The sequence below is a fragment of the Felis catus genome, chromosome B4, assembly GCF_018350175.1.
Source record: "Felis catus isolate Fca126 chromosome B4, F.catus_Fca126_mat1.0, whole genome shotgun sequence".
Classification (NCBI taxonomy): Eukaryota; Metazoa; Chordata; class Mammalia; order Carnivora; family Felidae; genus Felis; species Felis catus.
Genome location: NC_058374.1, coordinates 79,185,490 through 79,202,928, shown reverse-complemented (window position 1 = coordinate 79,202,928; position 17,439 = coordinate 79,185,490). Strand labels below are relative to the sequence as shown.

Sequence of the window (17,439 nt, the reverse complement as noted above, 5' to 3'; positions counted from 1 at the left end):
AAGAGGGTGGGGAGGGTCACCTTCTCCACCCGGGCCCCTACCCCAGCAGCCCGTCGGCTCCTGCATGGCTCCTCTTGTCTCCTCCCTCCCCATGTGGCTAACACCAAACTCCATGGTCTTGGCCACAGGAAGTCAGGACGTTCCCCACCCCCCGTCCCAGTTTTAAGGGGAGGTCAGCCCTTTTCTCAGACCTGTGGATCTCTCCATCAAAAATGTCTGAGAAGGAAGCTTTTGAGCCTTCTTTAAGGGAGACAGGGGTTGGGGGTACACGGCTCAGGAGCCAGGATTCCTGGGCTTGCGTCCCAGCTCTGCCACTTCCTAGTGGTGTGACTTTGACCAAGCTGTGGAACCTCTCCAGTTTCCTCATCCGTGGAAAGAGATTAATAACAGCGCTTGCCTCACAGGGCTGGCAGAGGGGCGTGCCATTTGGCGTCCCAGCAGGAAACGAAATTCACCAGAAAGGTCAGCTAAATGGACTTTAATGAAAGGAGTACCTATGGAGGTGTGGGCGTGGCTAAGGACACAGAAAGGATGGAGGGGCCCAGAGGCTGGGAGCAGTGGGAAGCCACTGCCACCCCCAGAGGTAGCGAGGCTAGTGGTTTGTCCAGGACTGAGCCTTTTTCCAAGACGTGGGGCTTTCAGTGCTAAATAAGGACAATCCTGGAAGAACCAGGGTGAGGAGGCCACCCGGTGTAGAGCCGAAAGACAGGAGGAAGGAGTGACAGATGAGACAGGAGCAGGGACTCTGGGGGGGATCACTTGGAAGAAGCCATAATCATGGAAGAGGCTGGGGAGAAATACCAGTCCTCCCTTCCTCTCTCCCAGATCTCCTACTGACCCGCCTCCTGCCCCCCATCCCCTCTGCCTTGGCCAACCCACCTGGAAGCCGGAGAGCAAGGGAGCAACCTACAAGGGTCTAGAAGGTAGATGACTGATCTGGGGCAGGAAGGAGGTGGACGGAGCCTACCCATCATGGACGTGAGATGTGTTACTGCACTGATGTGTCTGCCACGTAGGAAGTGCTCAGTAAATGCTGATTATAAGAACCATTGCTGTGAGTTTAGAAAGTCCTATCCCTGTATGAGGGCTCTCAAGGGCAGCAAGTGTTTTCTTTACCTCGTATCTTTCCTTTTTTTTTCTTTTTAAAGTTTGTTTATTTATTTTGAGGGGCACCTGGGTAGCTCAGTGGGTTAAGTGTCCGACTTCGTTTCAGGTCATGATCTCGCCGTCCGTGGGTTCCAGTCCCGCACTGGGCCCTGTGCTGACAGCTCAGAGCCTGGAGTGTGCTTCGGATTCTGTGTCTCCTTCCTTGTCTGCCCCTCCCCGGCTCACGCTGTCTCTCTCTCTCTCTCTCTCTCAGAAATAAACATTAAAGGGGCGCCTGGGTGGCGCAGTCGGTTAAGCGTCCGACTTCAGCCAGGTCACGATCTCGCGGTCCGTGAGTTCGAGCCCCGCGTCAGGCTCTGGGCTGATGGCTCAGAGCCTGGAGCCTATTTCCAATTCTGTGTCTCCCTCTCTCTCTGCCCCTCCCCCATTCATGCTCTGTCTCTCTCTGTTCCAAAAATAAATAAACGTTGAAAAAAAAAATTAAAAAAAAAAAAGAAATAAATATTAAAAAAATTTTTAAAAAAAGTTTATTTATTTTGAGGGGGGAGGGGCTGGGAGAGAAGGAGAGAGAGAATCTGAAGCAGGTTCCCCACTATCAGCCCAGAGCCCCGCCCCGCGAACCATGAGATCATGACCTGAGCCAAAATCAAGAGTCAGACACTTAATGGGCTGAGCCACGCAGGTGCCTGGCACCCGTATCTTTCCTACTGCTCTGTCCCCAGCCTGGCCTATGTTGGGTGCTCAGCTGACACCACCAGCCATCTTACCTTGTCCCTCCTGCGGCAGCCTGCCATCCCCTCTGCTCTTGTGTCCTGCCACAGCGGGGGTCCCCAGGCAGGTGACAGTCTGCAGACACAGAAGCCCTTGGTTGGAGCGGCAGCAGAGGGGAGGAAGCGATTCCTTAGCCTCAGAAAGAAGGTCTAAGCTTGGGTGTTCGGTATAAAAGCAGAGAGGACAGTCAAGGCCCCAAGAAGAAGGTCCCAACGGTGGCTGGGTTGGGACCCGTGAGCCCCCCATCCCCCCCACTGGAGCATGTCTCCTAGCAGTAACTCAGAGAACAAGCCCTGGGCGGCCTGTGCCGCTGTCTGTCACCAGCTTTCAGCCCAAAGCCTGGCTCAGCGTGCCAGGTCAATGACATGAGGCTGTCGTTCCTGGGGAGCGGTGGAATGTTTGTTTGTAGCCGAAGACGCTACTCCCACCTCCCCGGCTGCCCTGACTCAGACGGCTGACATCACTCCCTTCCCCACCTTCCCCAGAAGCCCCACTCCCCGCATCCCCTCCCGCCTTCCCCCTCCCACACCCCTGCAGGGAGAGATAAAGGAGGCTGAGAAAGCGATCACAGCCTCGGGGAACTGCAGGCAAAGGTCAGTGGGAAGTAATGGCTCAATCCTGGGATGGCTGGCCGAGGATTTTTGGAAGGATTTCCCCTGCGGGCTCTGCTTATAGGCAGAGGCAAAGGAGGCCCAGAGAGGTTGAGAGAGCAGCCCCAGGACACACAGCTCAGTGGGGATTCCGTCCCAGCCTGGCTTGCCCCAGTGCCTTGTATCCAAGCTCCCAGCAGGGAGGAAGAGCCTCTCTTGGGCAGTAAGGGTCTAGTTCTCTGAGTGCCCTTCACCCCATCCCTCCTGGGTGTTAGGTTTGACCTAACTTGCAGCCTCTCACAGTGGTCCTGGGAAAGAGTCCCACAGCCTCCCCTGGGCCTGGAGTGGGCCCGCTCTCCGCCTGACTTCCTTGGGCTGTGGAGCAGGCCATGTCCTTTCCTTTGGGATCCTGGGGACACAAGTGGCCACAGCCCCAGCTCCCTGCCCAGCCACTGTGGGAGGAGTACGGCAAGCACTGCGTCTGCTCCTTCCCTCGGGCGAGTTTCTCTCACCTCTCTGGGCCCATTTTCCAGTTTTCCAGCTAAAAGCTCAAGCGGGGAGGAGGGACATCTCTGAAGTCACCCCCTCAACGTTGTGTCAGTCCTAACGGCTGACACCTCCAAGTCTTCCTTTGGGGCTGTGCCTGGGACTGTGTGAAGTGATTGAAAAGCCTCCGGCCCTTGGGATTCAAGCATCAGGATCCTTGGGGGCTGGGGAGATGAGAATGTTGGGACGCCCCGTGGGCCTCTTGTGGTCTTTGTTGAACACGTACTTCTCAGATCTGTACTTATGTCCAGTCCGAATGGGGCCTCCAGTCCCCTCCAAAGTGGCTGGGCCCTTCTGGGGATGCTCAGCTGCAGGGCAGAGGGTTGGGGGTCTCAGGTGATGGTCAAAGCCCTCCATCTCTCTTCGGTCCCTAGAAGAATGTGCTTTTCCCCACTCATCTCCCTGGTCTCGGGGACCCCACCCAGCAGACCATCTGCCCCTGTATGACTGAAGAGCAGACTGCTCCCGCCCCCGCTCTGTCACCTGTGCCCCCCACCCTGGACCTGCCAGGAGGCAGTGAGGCCGTGGGTTGGGAGGCTGGGACTGGAGCAGGCCTGGGCACCCTCTCCCCAGCCCATTGCTCAATGTTCCTTCCCTTACCGCCTGTGCAGCCATGGGCCCTGGGGCTTTGGCTTACGACAGGGGCCTGGGCCAAATCCCACAGAACAGAGCCCCATTGATGGCGGCCATCAGGGCTGAGTAGGAGGAGACCAAGCCAGCCACTGGGTGGTGGGGGTGGCCGTGGGAGACTGTATCATCCTGTTCCAAGTCAGGAGAGCCCCGGGGGGAGAAGGTGGCATCCTGCCCCACACAGTCTCGGCTCAGCCCCAGCTCTGGAGCACAGGTGATAACTGGGCAGCCCCTCCCTCCCACTGGGGGAGAGGGGACTCCCCTGGCCCCCGGGGCCCCTCCCTCTCTTCCTGGGGCAATGGGGCAGGAGTGTCTGGGGAGCCCAGGAGCCAGCCCAACCGGGAAAAGATAAAAAGCCCTTCAGTGTCACAGAAGCTCACTGCGTTCCCTCACAGCTCTCTCAGCCTGTGCTCCGGCCCCTCTGACAGCCATGAGGTCCTCTATGTCTCGGCAGACATACTCCACTAAAGGAGGCTTTAGCTCTAACTCTGCAGGTGGAGGAGGCGGGTCCCGGGCCCACACCAGCTTCAGCTCGGTGACGGTGTCCCGGAGCAGTGGCAGTGCTGGGGGAACCCGCTGTGGCCCCAGCAAGGGGGGCTTTGGCAGCCGAAGCCTCTATAACTTGGGGGGCAGCAAGAGCATCTCGGTCAGTGTGGCTGGAGGGGCCTCCTCAGGGAGGGCCCTGGGGGGCTTCGGCTTTGGCGGTGGGGCCTATGGGGGCCTGGGCGCCGGCAGGCAGACATTCGGGCCTGCCTGTCCTCCCGGAGGCATCCAGGAGGTCACCGTCAACCAGAGCCTGCTGACCCCTCTCAACGTGGAGATCGACCCGGAGATCCAGCGGGTTCGTACCCAGGAGCGGGAGCAGATCAAGACCCTCAACAACAAGTTCGCCTCCTTCATCGACAAGGTGAGCCTGGGTGGAAGGAGGCCGGGAGGGGCCCTTGGAGTAGAAGCAGGGTCCCTAAGAGAGGGTGGGCTGGGCAGAGGCTGATGTAGCCCATGTGCATTGTGGTGGGGTTGATGGAATGACTTTTAGAGCTCTCCCGCCTGCGCCTGGGATGCCCAGACGTGGATGGCTGGAGACAGTCTTCTGGATCTTACTGTCACTGCTCAGGTGAATCTCAATTCTGCTCAGGAGGTCTGCGGCCAAGCCCACCTTGACTGTGGTGCAGCCTTTTCTCTGGCCATCATTAACACGGTCACACAGCAGCCTATCCCACAGTGAAGGAGCAGGCTGTCCTCACTGCTCCTCTTAACAGGGTGGTCCTTATCGCCTCTTGTCATTTCACCGCTGGGAAAACTGGCTCAAAGGTCACACATGTTATCCAAGGAGCCCCATCTGTTTCCTGTTCTCTCAGTTTTGGAGAAGGCCTAAGGACCAAGATGTGATTGGGCGCGATAGAGGGGGCTGTCCTGGGAGAAGTCACCTTTCTCTTCTATTCCTACTTGCTCTTCTGGCCAAGAAGCTCAAGTGGGGATGGACGGTGAAGAGGGTGGTCACCAGAGCTAGGGGTGTAGAGTTTGGTCTGTTCCAGATCGGGGGCGTCCTGACTCTTTCCCTGGCCTCCAGGCTGACCGCGTGGCTCTTGTACTGCCCTCCAGCATTTTCAGGTCCATTTCACTGTATCGTCTACTTCTACTCCAAACCCCCAGGTAGAGGGACCATGATGGGGAAAATCATGGCGGATGGCCACACCTTGGTTCAGTGATGTGTGGGTTCCCAGAGAACATTCATGTCCTTTTCTTTTTTTTTAATATATATATATTTTTTCAACGTTTATTTATTTTTGGGACAGAGAGAGACAGAGCATGAACGGGGGAGGGGCAGAGAGAGAGGGAGACACAGAATCGGAAACAGGCTCCAGGCTCCGAGCCATCAGCCCAGAGCCCGACGCGGGGCTCGAACTCACGGACCGTGAGATGGTGACCTGGCTGAAGTCGGACGCTTAACCGACTGCGCCACCCAGGCGCCCCAATTCATGTCCTTTTCTGACGTGAAACCTACAGTGTCCCATGAGGAATCAGAATAGGTGATATTGTGTCTATTTTAAAGAAGAGAAAACAGAAGTCTAGAGGGGTCAAGAGATTTCCCCAGGCTCACACGGATACTTGGAGGCAGAGGTGGGCCTGAAACTCAGGTTCATGGCTCCTATGGTCCTTGGCATTGAGAGGGCCTGTCACCGCTCGTGGCAGGTGCACCTGATGCATGGTTCCCAGGCCATGTGATTCAGGGCCTGGGGTGCTGTGGAGGTGGGACCTGGAGACACCAGATGGTGGAAGGTGAAGCAAGCTATTCCGCCCACCTCCTCACCTTCTCCCCTAGTGACTTTTGGTCCTCCTGTGGGACTGTCCCAGAGGTCAGACAAGCAAAAACCTCTCCCAGGCTCTCAGCATCACAGTCTAGGACGTGGTCTGTGTGGTTGTCCCTGCCGGCCGGGCAGAGAAGCCCCCCAGAGCCCACCCCTGAGCTCCCTTCTAAGTCTTTAGAGATAGGACTGGGCATCTAGAGTTAAAATTTAAAAAAAAAATGTCAAATTTACAGAAAAGTTACAAGCACAGTACAACATATGTCTAACTATTTTTTCACCCAGATGCACCCATTTTTAAAATTTAATTTAATTTTATTTCCAATACAGTTAACCTACAGTGTTATATTAGCTTCAGGTGAACAGTATAGTGATTCAACAGCTCTATACATCACCCTGTGCTCATCATGACAAGTGCCCTCCTCAGACCCTGTCCCCTACTTCACCCACCTCCTCTCTGGTAACCATTGGCTTGTTCTCTCGAGTTAAGAGTCTGTTTCTTGGTTTCTCTCTCTCTCTCTCTTTTCTTTTCTTTTTTGTTCTTTTTCTTAAATTCCACACATGAGTGAAATCATATGGTCTTGTCTTTCTCTGACAGACTTATTTTGCTTTAGATTCACCAATGTTTACATTTTGTCACATTTGCTTTCTCTGTATATGTGTGCGTGTCCACACGTCCATACATACGTTTGTATATATGCATACATACATTCACATACACTATATACGCATTTGCATTAAAATTTTTTTTTAATGTTTATTTTTGAGAGAGAAAGAGACAGAGTGCAAGTGGGGGAGGGGCAGAGAGAAAGGGAGACACAGAATCTGAAACAGGCTCCAGGTCCTGAGCTTGTTAGCACAGAGCCTGATGCGGGGCTTGAACTCACGGACCGCGAGATCACGACCTGAGCTGAAGTGGGACACTTAACTGCCCGAGCCACCCAGGTGCCCCCATCATCTGCATTTTTAACAGTTGATTTTGATGCAGAATGAGGGTTCACAAACATTGATCTAGTCCAGTGTAATCAGTGTAAGTAGGAAAAGGAGATGCAGAGAGAAGTGACTTGACCATCACCAACCACCAAATGACTGAGCTGGGGCTTTGATGGTTTATTAACTCTTTAGAGTCTTGTCATTGGATTGGACTGTCTTTTTCCAGCAAAGAATGTTTTCTCAGGAACTCCTCCCCTTGGCAATTGTAGTCTGCACTGGCCCTGTGACGTCCTGGTCAGGGATGGGTGGTGGTGATGGGCCCAGTCCTGGGTCCCTCCTGGGGCCAGAGGAATGGTACCAGCCCACCACCCTTCTTGCTCTGGCTCAGGTGCGGTTTCTGGAGCAGCAGAATAAGGTTCTCGAGACCAAGTGGGCACTGCTGCAGGAGCAGGGCCAGAACACGGGTGTCACCAGGAACAACCTGGAGCCCCTCTTTGAGAGCTACTTGGGCAACCTGCGGAGGCAGCTGGACAGCCTCCAGAGCGATCGGGGGAGGCTGGACTCAGAGCTGAGAAATGTGCAGGATCTCCTTGAGGACTTCAAGAGCAAGTAAGGAAGACTGGACAGGCTGGGAGCTTGTGAGGGTGGGGAGGGGACAGCGTGGAAAATCACCCCATTCCCAGGCTCCTGGGACCCACCCGGGGCAGTGCCCAGACAGAGCTACTCCCCTTGGGTGTCCAGGCTCTGGACCCATTGCGTCCTGGAGAATTGTCCCACTTACTTGTGTATTGTTCCTCATTGTAAAAACTCTAAGGTAGGGGGGACAGTGCAATGAACATTTATGTCCTCATTACTCAGCTTTCATAATTCTTAACTCGTAGCCCATCTTGTTTTATTTCTACATCTACTTGATTTTTCCCTTACCTTATTGTCTTGAAGCAAATCCCAGCCATCGTGTGATTCCATTCACAAATATTTGCTGGCTATATTCATAGAGCCTATCTGCATAGCTTGACTTAATGAAACATAAACACAATGCCATAATCACACCTAAAACTTTAAAATTAAAAAAAATTTTTAATGTTTGTTTTATTTTTGAGAGAGAGACAGGGACAGAGTGCCAACAGGGGAGGGGCAGAGAGAGAGAGAGAGAGAGAGAGAGAGAGAATCCAAAGCAGGCTCCAGGCTCTGAGCTGTCAGCACAGAGCCCGACGAGGGGCTCGAAATCATGAACCGCGGGATCGTGACCTGAGCTGAAGCTGGACGCTTAGCCGACTGAGCCACCCAGGCACCTCACACACCTAAAACTTTCAAAAGAGTAATTCTTCAATATCATCGACTGTCCGTTCATCATGAATTTCCAATTGTCCATACATGTCCTAAGTTTTAAAACTACAGTTTGTTTGAATCAAGACCCAAATAAAAGTTCATATATTATGATCAGTTGATATGCATATTTGTCATTTTAGGGCCCAATCTTTCATAACTTTTCCAATAACTCAATACTGGCAATTTCTAACCCTTCAAGTCTCAGCAAAAGCAGTTGGAGAGAAGTTAGTTGTTTCAAAAGATGTCCCGTCTGTTGAAAGTGAAAGCAAAGATGAGCCACTGCGGACACATCTTTGCCTGTTCTTATAAAAGCCTCCTCAGGGCTCTGATCCAAAGAGATAGTTGTTCTTGGTCGCCATATTATTGCACAAATTCTGTGTCCATTTCCTCAAAGGGGGGCGGGGCAGGAATATTTAAAGACAGTACCCCAAGTTTCTTCACTGGTGGGCTGTATTACAGAACTCCTTCTCAAAGGTGTTCTTAGATAACGTGGGACCCAACGGGGCTTAAAGCCGAGTGGGTTAAATGTCCCAAAAGGCAGAACCTGGCTGAGCCTGGCCTGAGTCTTCCTGTGTAACAGGTATGAGGATGAAATCAACAAGCGCACTGCAGCGGAGAACGAGTTTGTGGTGCTCAAGAAGGTGAGCAGGGTGGCAGGGAGTGGGGGAGGTGGTTTTTGGGCTTGCCAGGGTGCTGGGCTGACTCAGAGGGAGGTGAGAGTCCCGGGGGCTGAGGCATCTGCCCTGCTGTCTCTCTTGCCCCCAGGATGTGGATGCTGCGTACATGACCCGTATGGATCTACACAGCAAAGTAGGGACCTTGGCCGAGGAGCTCGACTTCCTAAACCACCTCTATGAACTGGTGAGATGGCAATGGACAGAGACAATTACATTTACATATGACATTGGGGATTCCCCCGCAGGTCTGATCTGAATTCACCAGTGCAATTTAATTGAGGGAATATAGAACCTGGGCCTTTAATTAATACAGGCTTCCATGTATCAGGTGCTGAGGATGGGTCAGACACTGGGCTAAGCTTTATATGATCCTCTCAACAAAGCCACAATATAGATACCATTATTGTTTCCATTTTATTGTCAGGGACACTGAGGCTCAGAGTAGCTTCCTCATGGTTACATAGCTAGTTAGATGCAGTGCTGGAAATAAAGCCTGGTTCTTGGACTTCTTCAAAGTCTGACTCTGATTCCTGTGTTAGACCGTTTTCCTTCTAGACCATTTGTAATGGAGCAAGGGTTGGAGGAGCAGAGATGGACAGAGAGGGGATGGAGATTCCAGGTTGGCTCTGGAGTTGAGGTATGGGTAGTGGGTAGATTGTAGAATCCAGGCTGGGTCCCAGGAAACAAGGGGCTTTGAAGACCAGGCTAAGAGGGCTGAAGTTAACCCGAGTTGATCCTAGCATCTCAGACGCAGACTTGGAAGGGACCTCGTGGCCCCCCTTCCCCTCCATGCTGGAGCCCTTCCTCAAACATCGCTGATAGGAGTCATGTAGTCTTGACTTGAATGCTTTTAGTGTCAGGGAACTCACTATTTTTTAGGGCAGGCATTTTCATTGTTGATCAAATTAGAAAGCTGACTTCAATCTTCTTCCCGTGACTTCTGTTCTTGATTGGGCCTGCTTCTGCCCTCCAGGCTGCACACATCCATGTGTCATGTGTCTTTCATATGGCAGCACTTTAGAGGTCAGGATGCTTGGGTGACTGCCATCTGTGGCATCTGAGGAAGCTGAGGAAATAGAGTTCTGATCTCAGACTTTGGAAAACAGGGGGGGTAGGGAGGGCGGTTACAGACTTGCATTCCTGCAGCCTAATGTCGCACTAGTTTAGGTGTCATCTTTAGAAGTCACTTCACGATATTTGATCCTTCATAAAAACCCTGGAGTTTTTCACATGAGTGCTTTCAAGTGAGGTATGTATCTGTTTGCTTCCAGCTTCCAAAGACAGGAAGTTGGCCGTTGAATTTTTGTAACCGAAGAGTTAATGAGTCCCATTTCTCCTGTGAAATGTCACTGTGGTTTCATCCCATTGTCTGGGCAACTAGACACTATTGGGCACTTTGAAACTTGATTTCCCCCATCCATATGTTGGAGATACCCAGTTGGGTAATTGGATATATTTATTGATGATGCCCCAGCTTTGGGTTCTCTGTGGACCTGGTCAACTTTCAGTTCAGTGGGGTGATAACATTTCAGTGTAAGTGACTGGTAAGCACATTAAAGCAGACGGGGCCAAGAACGGAGTCCTAGTGCAAGACCTAGGCCTTCAGTGGTGCCTTTCTCTCAGGCTGACCTCACTCCACCAATCAATAATTTATGGTTCAAGTGGCTCAGCTACTGTAAAATCTAGGTGACCACATCATTATCTGGCCCACATCTTTCTGGCTTGTGTTCAAGAAGTTGTTGGTCAAGCAATATCTGTGACGGTCCCTTAGCATTTTAGTAAGACAACCATAGTAGAAAGTGAAATCCATTTGGCTTGGCCTTTCCTTAGGGAAGTCTTGCTGGCTCCTTGCCTCTTACTTATATTTTGTATTTCTAGAGGTTCATAGGAAGTTGACATCAAGTTTAAGTTGAAAAAGTCTAAATATCATCCCCTCAAAGATGAGGACATTTGCAGTGTCTGGGGTTCTGGAACCTGTCCTACTCTCCATATTTCTCATGGATCTCTGGGAGTGTTCATCCCCTTGGCAATGCCATGGCCTTCTAGGATATGCTCCTTTGGCCTGGACCCCTGAGATCCCCAACAAGGCCAAGGCCTCTCATACTCTCTGTGTCTGTCTTGGTTTTCCATTTCTTCTCCATAATGCTGCTCTTTCTAGGTTGATGATTGTTCTCTTTGATGGGAAAGAGCCAAATGACGTGGCCGTTGAGTTATTGGTGTTTTGGGTTAGTCCAATGCTGCCTCTCTGTTTCTTTTCACCTAGAGCTTACCTACAGCCCTTGTCTAATGGCCTCAGCATTTCCCCTGGCTCATCCATGGCTGTGTTTTTCTCCTTCCAACATCTCCATCTGCCCTGTCAGAATGGAACTTGTTGGGGAGTGTTCTGTGCCATCACAATGATTTCCTAGGTGCCTCCCCACTTTTTTCCTTGCTGGACCACTGATGGTCATTCATTGCTTGCGGATTCCTCATTCTCCTCTCTTAGATTCTTTTCGCTTTTGGGCCAGGTCAACGGTGCCCACCCCCTCTTCTCTGAATGGACAACAGTTGGCTTTCTTACTAAGACCCATGTCTGCATGCTCAGTGTTTCTTTCCTTTGTGGTCCCTTATTCATTTAACACATATTACTGAGTAGCTTCCACATGGCACCAGAAGGACAAAGTCCCTGCTTTGGGGGCCCTGTATCTCCAGTTACCATGTGGTGAGGTCGTGCTGGGACAGAGACAAGGTATATGGAGCAGGCTGAGCCTGATTCTTCCTGGGAGAGCTGTGGGAGCTTCAGAAGAGGTGGGATTTGAGACAAATTTTGAGGGAAGGGCAGGAATTCTAAAGGAAGAGCAGGAAGGGCCTGCTAGCCAGGGTCCAGCCTGCACAGTGACACAGAGGTAGCATAGAGCGCCTTGTGTTTGGGGAGCAGCATGGATATTCACCCCTTCCTCTTCACCCATCCCACATTTTTTTTTAATTTTAGAGAGAGAGATAGAGTGAGTGGGGGAGAGGAGAAGAGGGAGAGAGAGAGAGAGAGAGAATCTCAAGCAGGCTCCACACTCAGTGCAGAGCCTGATGTGGAGCTTGATCTCATGACCCTGGGGTCATGACCTGAGCCAAAAGCAAGAGTCAGATGCTCAACCTACTAAACCACCCTGGCGCCTCTGGATGAGATATTTGATTGGCACTGGGGTTTGGGCAGTTTGTTGGCAGCCCAGGGCAGGAAGGACCATGGGAGAGATGGAGGCAGAGCTCAGCTGGGAGCCAATGCACATGGTATAGCGATAGAGCTGAACCCAAAGCCAGAACACAGAAACTAAGCTGCTGTTCATGACATCTTTAAATGCCTGTTTATATGTCAAAGTTGATCGTCCTAGAAACCCAGGAAGGGTCCAAGAATATCACCATGGTCTATAAATGTCAGTATATTCTAGAGGAAACGATTTGGGATTTGTCGTTCAACTGACTGGTTCCAGTTGGGCTCCAGGACAGGACTGGATGACCTTGGATGTGTCACTTCTCTTCTCCAAGACTCTTTCCTCACCAACTTCCATCAGGATCACCGTGAATGATGGTGCAGGTTGTTAACTGGCTGAGTGGAGAGTGGGGTTCGAATCAGGCCCACGGTCAGCTCCCTGGGCCCCACCAGCTGCTTCCACTCAGAGGGGAGACTTTTCCCAATTTGACAAAAGCACCCTGTGCGCCAGTCATGGCCTTGCCTGCCTCCCAGGGCTTTCTGACGATGAAAGGGACTGGTGGACGTGCTGGCCGAATGACTGGCACCAGGGTTGAGGGCAGTAAGTATGCATTCTTTCCCCTTCTTTAATCTCTTGGAAACTTGTAAATGCACAAAAAGAAATGTATTTACCAAAACGAGAGCGCCATTTCACAGCCGGGGAGAATGATGCTTTTCCTTCGAGGCTGGAGCCTGGGGCAGAGCACAGGCCTCCTGATGTCACCTGGGGACCCCATCCTTCACCCTTCAGCTGTCTCCTGGGGGCCTGGAGCAGGGGCACCGCTGGCAGCTCTCTCTTTTTCCGCAGGAGCTGAGCCAAGTGCAGACCCACGTGTCTGACACCAATGTCATCCTTTCCATGGACAACAATCGCAGACTTGACCTGGATAGCATCATTGCTGAGGTCAAGGCCCAGTATGAGCTGATTGCCCAGAGGAGCAGGGCTGAGGCTGAGGCTTGGTACCAGACCAAGGTGAGGAGAATGGCCGGTCAGGTGTATGGGCTGGGACTGGACACAGAACATCCCCCATCGTGAGAGGCCTGGGGCCAGACACACCCAGCCTCCGCAGGAACCCTAGTCACCCAGGAGGGCCGGGAACTGACAGCTCACAACAGCCACCTTTTTGGTCTCTAGTATGAAGAGCTGCAGGTGACAGCTGGGAAGCATGGGGACAACCTGCGGGACACTAAGAATGAGATTGCTGAGCTCACCCGCACTGTCCAGAGGCTGCAGGGTGAGGTGGATGCAGTTAAGAAGCAGGTGAGCCTTTGGCTGGGAGCCTGGGGGTCAGGCCTGGGTTGGAGGAGGTGGGGACCTTCTCACTGTCATGCTGAGGGGGTCAGAGCTGCTCTTCTCCTGATGGATGGGACACACTCAAACACTGGATCAATGTTCTCCTTTTACAGGACAGGAAACTGAGGCCTGAGGAAGGTCACATGGCATATTAGTGGTAGAGCAGTTGGGACAACGTCCTCCAAGGAGGTTGGTCCCATGTCCAGGGGGTCAGAGCAGGAGGGTGAGGGTTCAAGTGTTCAGGTCCTAGATGCTGATTCCATTTAGGGCGTGGCTAAAAAAGCAAGGACTTTTCCCTGTATCAGGGTGAAGCACCTGGTGAACGGTGAGGTTACATTATTTATTTTATCTCTTTTGAGGCACTGGGTTGAGTTGCAGCAGGAAAGGCTAAGGTTAGACTTCAGTAAGGACTTCCCCAGTGGTGCTACAAGACCCTGCTTGTGTAATAGTATTTCTTCTCTCAGAAGAATATTTCTGCTTTCCTTCCAGCTTGGTTAGTCGGGGTGGGTGGGGGATGGTGACGTCCGGTTTGAGGGCAGAGAGGTGGATGTGATGACCCTGGAGGGTGTCCCCAACCCCTCTCATCCCCTGGGCAGTGCCAGCAACTGCAGACTGCCATCGCAGAAGCGGAACAGCGTGGGGATCTGGCGCTGAAGGATGCTCAGAAGAAGCTTGGGGACCTGGACACAGCCCTGCACCAGGCCAAGGAGGACCTAGCCCGGCTGCTGCGTGACTACCAGGCCCTCATGAATGTCAAGCTGGCCCTGGATGTGGAGATCGCCACCTACCGCAAGTTGCTGGAGAGCGAGGAGAGCAGGTGGGGGCCCCTCCTGCTTCAGAGGGCTTCCCAGCCCTGCCCTGGGGGAGAGCTTGACCGCCTCTGCCATGCGTTTCCTCGGTTGGCACAGCCATCGGTAATCCTTAGGGTGTCTGGAATCCCTGCAGGAGTGAGCCTTCTCCTTCCAACACCAGGTGCCACCACCTTTGGAGCTTCGAGAAAAAATGAATCATCTCTGTCCTTGGGAAGGCACGAGATGTAAAGAAATTCCCCTCAGCCAGAAACTGCGTGTCTTTTGGCATGGGCTGTTTGCTGTCCGTGGTGTGTGTGCAGAGGGAAGTGAGGACGGCGCAGGACGGGGCCACTTGGCTCGCCCTGGCTCTGCTTTCTCTGCAGCAGCAGCTGGAAGGGCCACGATGTGTTTCTCGTGTCTCCTGGTCTTGTCTTGCGGGCCCTGGCTCGAGAGATGACCCACTGAGTTGACCCATTGTAAAGGCAGAGAGTGGGAAGGAGGGAGTCGGGGAGACAGAGGGTTTTCGCTTGGGCTCCGGGGACCCCTGACCCTTCTCCTGGTCTTTCTGCTTCTGCAGGATGTCTGGAGAGTGCCCCAGTGCAGTCAGCATTTGTGAGTATTTTGCTGCCTTCCCCTGCCCCAGGCCCAGCCCCGTCCTCTGCTCAGTCCACTCAATCTATCCTTGGCCGGGAGCCCATGTTCCTCTGGCCTGAGCCCCTGGAGACCAGTTGGGGGGTTCCCAAAGAATGAGCTTCCCGCCCCACCTTCTCCATCAGTGTTCCATGGCTCCACGGCCTGCATTTTTTGCTGTCCCTCACTGGTTTTTCCAAGTCCCCGGCCCTCCTCCAGCACGGCTGCCCTACCTCACCCAGACCCTTTGTCTTGCAGCGGTGACTGGCAACTCCACCACTGTGTGCGGAAGCGGTGCCGCCGGCTTCGGGGGTGGCATGTCCCTGGGCGGGAGTGGGGGTGCTGGCAAGGGCGGGTTCAGCACCAGTGTGGGCTACAGCACCAAGGGAGGGCCCGTCTCTGGGGGTACCTCCATCCTGCGGAAGACCACCACGGTCAAGACGTCCAGCCGGAGGTATTAGCTGCCCAGCCTTGCAAGCGGGGCTCCTGCCGTTTTCTCCTTGCTCTACTCACCCCACCTCTGCTGCCCTCCCTGCCTACCTCCATAGGAGCGGGAACAGCCCCCGGACCACAGGTCCAGTGTTACTTGCATGCCAGACTCTTTGCACGTGATCTGCATTTTGGGAAGGCTCAAATCTGCCCAAGTTTTCTCCTTGCTTCTGCAATGTGATGGGAGAGGGGCGGGGGTTAAGGCTACCATCTTGAGTGATGTATTTGAGTGCTTTGGGAGTGATTTTTTGATAACCGAGAGGAGGCTAGATTTCCCTCAGTTCCTCTGCTCGTCTGCTCTGCACTCGGGACAGGCTGGGGGAGGAAGGAGGGAAGTTGGGAATGGTCCCCGAAGGCCTTTCAACCTCCCCGGGCTCCCACCAACCCCCAATCCCTTTCCAAATTTACCCACCCCACCTCCCCTGTCTGTGCCTGTGATGTATCTCAATAAATGGTAACTGCAGCTAGATGTCTGTGGCTCCGGTCTCTCCTGCCCCGGGGAACTGAAATTGTCAACCACATGCTCATTAAGCCCCCATGCTAATTACCATGTTAAAAGCACATCCGCTGATAACCATCACCACTGTAGGCCTGGCTCTTACCCTCTCCCTTGTGGAATTCACAGGGGGAGACTTGAGGGAATATCTAAGTTGTTCAAGGCAGAACCCAGCCACTGAGCATCTGCCTATTACCAGCCCATCCCCTGATGCTGTTGAGCCCTCTGTTAAGGGGCTCAACTTGGCCTTCAGAACTGGGCCGACTTGGCTTCAAATCCCGGTTCTGCCACTTACTGTGTGACCTTGGGCAAGTCACTTAACCGCTGAGCCCCAGTTTCCTCCTTCATAAAAGCAAGGTGTGATGAGGACACGTGTAAATCACCTGGCTAATGAGGGTCTTAACAGGAACCAGTTCTCTTCACTTGCTTTCCCTCTGGCTCCTGGTTTCCCAAGTAATTCATCATCGTGGCGTCAGATAGCTTCTCTCTCAGCCCTCATATCTGGTCATTAAGAAAAATCCACGTTTTTCCAACAACAGCAGAATACACATTTGTCTCAAGCACACACAGAACAATTTTCCAGGGTAGATCGTATGTCAGGCCACAAAACAAGTCTTGGCAAATTCGGGAAGATTGAAATCATACCAAGTGTCTTCTCTGGCCACAGTGGTATGAAACTAGAAGTCGGTAATAGGAGGAGAACTGAGAAATTCACAAACACATGGAAATTAAACAGTAGTTTCCTCAACAACTAATGGATCATAAAAGAAATTCAAAGGAAAATAAAAAAGTATCTTGAGACAAACAACAATGGAAAAATTACGTACTAAAACTTAGGGGATACTGCAGAAGTAGTTCTCAGAGGAAATTTTATAGCTATAAACACATAAGTCAAGGAAATAAGAGGGGCTCATGAGTGGCTCAGTTGGTTAAGCATCTGACTTCGGCTCAGGTCATGATCTCTTGGTCCATGAGTTCGAGCCCCGAGTCAGGCTCTGTGCTGACAGCTCAGAGCCTGGAGCCTGCTTCAGATTCTGTGTCTCCCTCTCTCTCTGCCCCTCCCCTGCTCACGCTCCGTCTCTCTCCCTCAACATTAAAATAAACCTTAAAGAAAAAAAAAAGAACATAGAAAGACCTTAACTAAACCACCTAACTTTACACCTTAAGTAACTAGAAAAAGAAGAACAAACTAAGCCCAAAGTCAGCAGAAGGAAGAAAACGATAAAGATTAGAGTAGAAACAAATGAAATAAAGAATAGGAAAACAATAGAAAAGACTAACCAAACTAAGAGTTCTATCTTTGACCCTTCAAACAAAATTGACAAGCCTTTAGCTGGACTTCCCAAGGAAAAGAGAGAGAGGATCCAAATTAACAAAATTATAAGTGAAAAAGGAGGCACAATAACGGATCCCATGGAAATGCAAAGGATCATAAGAGGCTCCTCTGAACACTCATATGACAAAAAACTGGACACCCTGGAAGAAATGGCTGTATTCCTAGAAACATGCAACCTACCAAGATCTAATCAGAAAGAAAGACAAAATCTGAACAGACCAATTACTAAGTAAGGAGATTGAATCAGTAATCAAAAATCTCCTAACCAAAAAAAGTCCAGGACCAGATGGC

General features: G+C 52.1%; 1 protein-coding gene across 2 annotated transcripts; it reads left to right on the top strand.

The window, feature by feature from the left end:
* Window positions 1-3,900: 3,900 nt before the first annotated feature.
* Window positions 3,901-15,785, top strand: KRT79 (keratin 79). Of its 2 annotated transcripts, XM_003988743.5 has the most exons (9): window positions 3,911-4,551; window positions 7,272-7,492; window positions 8,793-8,853; window positions 8,978-9,073; window positions 12,921-13,085; window positions 13,248-13,373; window positions 14,003-14,223; window positions 14,775-14,809; window positions 15,086-15,785. In XM_003988743.5, the coding sequence occupies exons 1-9, from the start codon at window positions 4,075-4,077 to the stop codon at window positions 15,286-15,288; spliced, it is 1,605 nt and encodes a 534-aa protein (XP_003988792.2). In that variant the 5' UTR covers window positions 3,911-4,074; the 3' UTR covers window positions 15,289-15,785. The 2 variants fall into 2 exon arrangements, with proteins under 2 accessions (XP_019690542.2, XP_003988792.2); XM_019834983.3 differs by lacking the exons at window positions 14,775-14,809; window positions 15,086-15,785 and adding an exon at window positions 14,332-14,678 and having other exon boundaries at window positions 3,901-4,551.
* The last annotated feature ends 1,654 nt before the right edge of the window (window positions 15,786-17,439 follow it).

Excerpts from the sequence above, each read along its gene's own strand:
- KRT79 (XM_003988743.5), top strand. The coding sequence starts at position 4,075 with ATGAGGTCCTCTATGTCTCGGCAGACATACTCCACTAAAGGAGGCTTT. Across the intron at positions 8,854-8,977 it reads AGTTTGTGGTGCTCAAGAAG|GATGTGGATGCTGCGTACAT; the intron begins GTGAGCAGGGTG and ends TCTTGCCCCCAG. Across the intron at positions 14,810-15,085 it reads CCCCAGTGCAGTCAGCATTT|CGGTGACTGGCAACTCCACC; the intron begins GTGAGTATTTTG and ends TTTGTCTTGCAG.